Raw genomic sequence first — 7162 nt, 5'->3', positions numbered from 1 at the left:
CACACACACACACATATTACACACACACACCATTGTTTGTAGACTTTCACACCAATCACTATACACTTATTGGGTTTTTATTTTAGTTTTTTCCATCAATGATGTAGCGGAATACATTTTGGCCAAAATCGATGAAGAAATTCGATGTTTAAAAAAATAAAATTGAATATGTTTTATAGCAGAAAGGGGGGGAAAAACGTTTTTTCCTTTTTTCAAAGTTTTTGGGTCTTTTTACATTTTTATATTGCAAAAAGACAAAAACAAAACAAACCAGTAGTGCTCAAATACCAAATAAAATTGTATAAATGTAGTTTGGGTACAGCTTTGCATGACCACGCTAATGCCAGTTAAAGTAGCTAAGTGGCTAAATGCTACAGTGCTAAATGGCAAAAAAATGGTCTGGTCATGAAGGGGATAAAATCTTCCAGAGCAGAAATGATTAACCCCTTGGCGCCGGTGCCTCCCACTCCTTAAGGCAGGGGTGTCCCCTCCGATGTAGACCTATGTCTCGCATCAGCGTGAACAACTGAGCCAGTGCTAAAGGAAGCAGAGCCGATGCTTTCTGTATTGCGCCAGCTCCTTTTACAGGTGGAGTGATACCAAATGTACCCTGCCTGTGACGGGAAGCATTCCTGCGATCTCAGACATCAGCCAGCAATGCCAGTACTAGCCAGCAGTGCCAGTCACCAGTACTAGCCAGCCGTATCAGTACCAGCCAGCGGTATCTGCCAGCAGTCAGTACCCAACAGCAGTACCAGTCCTGGAGGACAGCCAGCAGCAGCCACCAGTTATAACCACCTGGATTGTCAGCAGCAACCAGCTGCAGGAATCCTGAGGAAGAAGTGAAGATCAAGATCAGTTGAGGAGCAGGTAAACTGCTGTGGATCAGTGTGAAAGCAGCCTTGGGCCCCTTTCACGCGATCGGTCCGATCGGGTCTGCCTGCCTGTCTGTTTTTCAGGTGGACCCTCCATTCACCTCTATAGAGCGGCAGATGTAAATAGACTCGTCTGCTTACACCCACCTATCTGCAATCCAAACTGCTTAAAAAAACAGAAGGAGATCTGTTCCCTTCTGTCTGGGCAGATCGGAGGGCCCTTAGGGTACAGCGGGTTACATCCGTGTCTAATCTATATATGCAGAGTGCACACAGACCTGCCATCTGGCCTTTATGCTCGTTGTGGCCTGCGACCGGTTACCAAGTCTCTAAAGTGGCCCTCGTTAATGACCAGTAAGTTATTTGAAGCATCTGGGGGGATGTGCTTGGGTGTAAATGAGTGAGGATTGATCCCCATCCCATGTGTTTACATCTGTCTGTTATCCTGTTAAGGACTGTGTGTTTTTATGTTTTCGTTTTTTCTTTTTTTTTTTTAAGGGTTGGCAGACTCTAGGATTTTCTAATTTCAGGCCCCTTTCTGACGGATGGACTCCACCAGTGGATTCACCAGCTCAGCAGGGAATCTGTCCACTGATCCCCGCTGAGCAAGCAGATGACAGGTCAGTGTCTGCTCCGCTTATGAAGAGCAGACAGTCCGCTTCCCTTGAGCACTCGGATGGAAACAGATCCCCCAACCATCTGTTTTTAGCAGACAGGATCGGATTGGATGTCGGTGGGTGTCAGTGGACACATATCCATTGACATCCATTGCTCCATAGAGGGCAATGAGTGGTCTGATTTGCGTTCGCCTAAAACCTGACAGGTGGACCCAGACGGTCCTCCCATGTAAAAGGGGCCTTTTATAGAAGAAAAATGTAGCTGGTAACACAAAAATGTAAATGGTGTGTGTACAAATCATAAAATGTGTAAGTTATATATTATATAGGATAATGTCTAATTTTAGAAAATGTTCAAAAATATTGTGTTCATTTCATGTAGTGCTTTTTTAAATTGCAGTTCTTGGCACCAACATGGAGACAGAGAGTGAACAGAATTCCACCTCCACCAATGGGGGCACTGCCTCTAGTGCCAGCTCCCGTCCACAGATTTCTCAGATGTCCCTGTATGAGCGCCAGGCTGTGCAGGTATGCCATTTATCGAAGATGTCATTATGTCGTTAACGTTGTTGACATTTTATTTTTTAGGATTTTTATATGGGTCTCTCTAGTTCTGAAATATTACCCATTTTTTTTATTGAAAACTTTGAAGTTTTTCAAAGGTCTCATTAGGCATTCTGGAAAAAAGAGCATCTACACTCATTGTTTGTATAAATCAGACACCTTTAATAGAGATATGATCTTCTGTAAATGACGCAGTGTTCTATGGTACATCACTGCATATGAGGGTTACATAAAACCACTGAAAACATTTTCAGAGCAGTCATTTTTCTTGTTGTACTCATGATCTTCAGTATTTGTACTGCCCGGGACTGCTGGAACGTGAGATCAGAGAATTGCCATTTTCAGGTTTCACCCTAAGAAACCTGTCTTTATAAAGAGTACCGTTTTATATTTTACTCTTTTTTTAATATCCCTTACCAATCACTTTATCGATCTACTGTAATGATCCGCCCCGTGAAGATCCGCTCGCTCAGCGGGGATCGCTCCGCTGTCCCCGCTGAGCTGGCTGCGGACAAGGCGGTCTCCGCACACTGTGCAGGGACCGCCCTGTCAGCTCTCCGCTCTCCTCTATGGGGATCGGACGAGCACGGACCGTCTGTCCGTGTTCGTCCGATTCGCTCTGCAGACGGATAAAAAAATAGGATTTTCCTCCGTCTGCAGAATCGGACTGTTGCGGAGGCGGACGAAATCGGGTGTCTGCGGATGCTCATCCGCAGACACCCGCTATCCCATAGGGATGAATGGATGTCCGTATTTCATCCGCAAACGGATGGATGAAATACGGACATACCATCAGCATGTGTGAAAGGGGCCTAATGGGGTATTTCCCCACAGTGAGCGCGTCTCCACAAACTAGATTTCTGTAAATAGACTTCACCAGTTCATATAAACGATTGTGCTTTTGCTTCCTCTCCCTGATCAGTGATGTTAATTTGAGTGTTCTGCTTTGTGTGAGAGCAGCAGTCTGACCTTTAAGAACAGCAGATGTGTTACTGTACATGCAGCTTGACTGGATTACGGTAATACATCAGGAGAGTTCAGTTGAGCTTTAAAAATACATAATACATAACCAGATTTGTTTCTATCTGCCCGGTGCGCAGCTTTAAACTGCAGTAATTCATTGTTTTCAACAAAGGGAACCTTGGGAACAAACCCTTTTGCTTTTGTTGTAATCCATCTACTTTTTTTTTTGTCTTTGCCTTTTTTCGCCCCAGCACGCTTTCGCTGGCCATACATGTGTAGATTTTCAAAAAAAGCAAAAATGGAATAAGGCATAATTCATAGCACTCTATCCTGTCTACTCATACCAGTGTGGTCCAGTCACATAGCCTCCAGCATACTACGGTAGAAGAAAAATATGCTCTCTCCCCAAAGAAAGGAGAAAACAAAAAAGGCTGTAAATGACTGAGAGTACGGATCACTCATGAAGAATTTGTACATTTATTTACCAAAATGGACGTTTTAAGAAACATTGCTGGCTAGCAGCTACAGGTTTAGAAAACCTCAAATCTGCAAGATCGCAGGCTGCCTGTCGCCCAAAAGAAGTACAAGAACTTCTTTTGGGCGACAAGTGGGCTGCGATTCTGTTTGCACAATCTTACCGTGATTTCCACCCGATGAATCGTGGCAAAATCGTGCCGCGATCGGGGTGCCATTGGAAGTGACGGGGATCGCATGGGCGTCCTGCGATTTGCCACTATTTCGAATCGCGGGCAGAATTCAGAATGCCAAGATGTGAACAGAGCCTTGCAGGCAAGGAAGCTGCCATCTTAGCATCTGTTTGATCTGCAATTGCTATAGTGCTGCAAATATGTGATCAGTTATGACGCAAGCCATTTTACAGTTTAGATGAGCGCACAAGCAACTGTGACAGTTATCATTCATGGCATGCCTTGAATGTAAGGGCTTTGAGAAACTGTTAAATCAATAGGTTTAATTCTGTTTTAGGCTGTGCAAATACACACTGCCCTGAAACTCATACCAGCGTTTTCGTTACAGGCCATTAGTTTGCCTGATAAGTGACAGATTTCTTTAAAACTGATATTGTCATGCCAAAGCCCACAAATGTACAATATGAGTGATTTCTAATGAAGATTGATTTTTAGAACATAATGTAGGCGGTTTTGTGATTTTAGATTTTTTTTTTTTTTTTTTGTTTGTGTAGGGATTTCTAATCCAGCACCCATATTACAGATTAACCAGATCATATTGCAGCATCCCGTCCTGAGCTCTAATGTCGGTGTACGTAATCTATTGAGTTCAAGGCCTGTGTGTGTGTGTCATGTCATTTTTTAAGTACTCTATAACTTTCTCTGCAGGCTCTCCAGGCTTTACACAGACAACCAAATGCAGCCCAGTATTTTCACCAGTTGATGTTGCAACAGCAGCTAAGTAATGCACAGCTGCATAGTCTTGCAGCCGTTCAGCAGGTAAAGTGGATTAGAATAATTTATTCATTTTGTTTCATGCTAGTAATTTAATGGTTTGCTACCCTGTGTTTGCAGCTGATGTTGTTGTAAATGTTAAATTCACCTTTCTGGACATGTTACACCCATATTTAGGGTGCAACATGTAACGTGTTCAGCATCAGAAATAATACAAATAACAGTGATTGTGATACGTGAAAGAATCACAACATAGTAAATGAAGCTTCAAAATGTCCAAATGTGCAAAAGTGCAAACGATAGTGCAACTTCCACTATGTTAAGAGATGGTGTAGACTTCTTAATAAGGTGCAAAGTGCAAGTTAAAAATGGTGTTGGGTAGCATCAACAAAGCGACATGGTGACTTTGAGTGGATCTACGGTGTGCTTGCAAGGTACAGCTGCAAGGTAAGCAGCATCCAATAGGTCACTCTGGGGCAGAAAGGGAGAAACGCTTTTGTGTTTCTCTATTTCATCTGCTTGGCACATTGGGAGCAATCACTCTGCTGTGTTCAGGCCCTGGAAACAAGCTGTAACCCTTTAAGTGCCTTACACCTGTGAAGCAAGAAAAGGAGTTTCTCCCCTTCTGCCCCAGAGTAACCTATTGGTTTAATTGACACCCCTTTCACACCAGGGCGTTTTGCAGGCACTATAGCATTAGAAATAGTGCCTGCAATCCGCCCTAAAGAAGCTGCACCATTGTGTGTAGTGTGAAACCCCCGAGGGCTTTCACACTACAGTGGTGCGCTGGCAGGACGTCAGAAAAAAGTCCTGCCAGCAGCTTCTTTGGAGCGGTGAAGGAGCGGTGTGTTTACCGCTCCTCCACCGCTGCTCCCAATTGAAATCAATGGGGTAGCGCTGTAATGCTGCCGGCAAAACGCCACTATTGCGGCGTATTGCCGGTGGGTTTAACCCTTTTTGCGGCCGCTAGCGGGGGGTAAAAGTGGCCCGCTAGCGGCCGAAATGCGCCGCAAATCCGGCGGTAAAACGCAGCTAAAAATAGCGGCGTTTTTGTCATTTCACACAGAAGATACAATCAGTCACCGTGTCACTTTTGTTGATGCTACCTAACGCCCTGCATATTTAGAAATGAGTTAGGCTCATGTGGAAAGGAATTTAATTTCCATCATTCCTTAATATACACAAAAATGTAATACCTCCAATATTGGGATTTTTCAAGGCAATATAAAACAAGAAGAAATTTTATATATAAAGCAAATTATTGATACAAAAAATTCCTAAAAATAGTAATCATGAAGTTAATACCAATATAAGGAAAATGTATACATTCACATAGGTGGTACATTAGAAAGTAGCAAATTTCAACTACAGTTCAACAGAGACCTAAAATACAACATAGCTCTAAGTGGTAAGTAGTTGAGGAGGCTGATGCGTTTCGAATAAGTGCATATAAATTCTTCATCCGGTACAAAAAAGGCCACTTTATGTCCACCTGTTGTTTCTGAAAAGGAACACTTCTCCATTCTAGGCACTCCACCAAAAACGGTTTTAATCCTCCACTGCATTAAGGGGCCCCTACTTACCACTTAGAGCTATGTTGTATTTTCAGTCTCTTTGTTGAACTGAAGTTGAAGTCTAATGTCCCACCTATGTGAATGTATGCTTTCTATTTTCATTATCTTGGTATTAACTTCATGATTAATATTTTTAGGAATTTTTTGTATCAATAAATTTATTTGCTTTATAAAATTTCTTCTTGTTTTATATTACCTTAAAAATCCCAACACCCTCCATTATAACTTGCACTTTGCACCTTATTAAGAAGTCTACACAATCTCTTAACTCAGTGGAAGTTGCACTATCGTTTGCACATTTGGACATTTTGACGCTTCATTTACTATCTATGTTGTGATTCTTTCACATATCACAATCACTGTTATTTGTATTATTGAACTGTTGGTTCAGTCACCAGTTGATTTTCGTATCGTGTTTAAGTACCTTTTTAGTCACTTTATTTTGCTAATTTGCACATTATTGATCACTGTTCTGATTTCTATACTTTTTTTGCTTCAATTTATTGTTCACGTCTTAAATTGGCATTTATATTGTTTGACATTGGAGCGTGTTACCATCACTTGATTGTTTTATATACATAGGAGAACATATTCCTTTAACTGACAATGTTGTCCATGTAGAGAAACAGTAGTTCTTTTTTTACTCTCCATAAAATACTTTTTCTTGGAGTCCAATGAGGAACACAGGTCCCACCCCCTCAGAGTTTATGATCATGCCCTTGGTACTTCTTTGCTACAAAACTGAGGCATGTTGGTAGAAGGCGGGTTTATCTTTTTCTTTGCCATTGTCCAGTTCTCCTGTCTGACATAACTTGAAGGTGAAAGGCTTTCTGGGTCTATCAGTGAACTCCAAGGAAAGGATTTCATGGTGAGCACACAAATCCTATTTTCTCCTCTAAAGCTGCTATAACTATAATGTGAATCGCATTATTCTAGAATAAAATTATATACAGCGCTTACATTTTATGTGATAACAAAAACCAAATTTATTTTTTTTATATATAAAAAATAAATCCATTAACCACTTACAGACCGGACCATTTTGCTGGTCAAAGACCAGACCACTTTTTGCGATTCGGCACTGAATGAATGAAATACTTGTATAGCGCACAATGCGAACTGACAATCGTGCGGTCGTGCGATGTGGC

At 41.9% G+C, this 7162-nt stretch overlaps 1 protein-coding gene across 7 annotated transcripts in view; it reads left to right on the top strand.

Moving 5' to 3' along the window:
• Nucleotides 1-7162, top strand: part of PHC1 (polyhomeotic homolog 1) — a 78787-nt gene that overhangs the window by 24083 nt on the left and 47542 nt on the right. For all 7 annotated transcript variants that reach the window (XM_077455179.1, XM_077455175.1, XM_077455178.1 and 4 more), the window contains exons 2-3: nucleotides 1893-2020; nucleotides 4375-4485. In XM_077455179.1, the coding sequence (XP_077311305.1) occupies nucleotides 1907-2020; nucleotides 4375-4485 (225 nt within the window). In that variant the 5' untranslated portion in view covers nucleotides 1893-1906. The remainder of the gene's footprint in view (nucleotides 1-1892; nucleotides 2021-4374; nucleotides 4486-7162) is intronic.

The sequence above is a fragment of the Lithobates pipiens genome, unplaced genomic scaffold, assembly GCF_037356315.1.
Source record: "Lithobates pipiens isolate NorthernLeopardFrog02 unplaced genomic scaffold, aLitPip1_a1.2 Scaffold_25, whole genome shotgun sequence".
NCBI classification, from domain to species: domain Eukaryota; kingdom Metazoa; phylum Chordata; class Amphibia; order Anura; family Ranidae; genus Lithobates; species Lithobates pipiens.
This window is presented reverse-complemented; position numbering and strand designations above follow the sequence as displayed.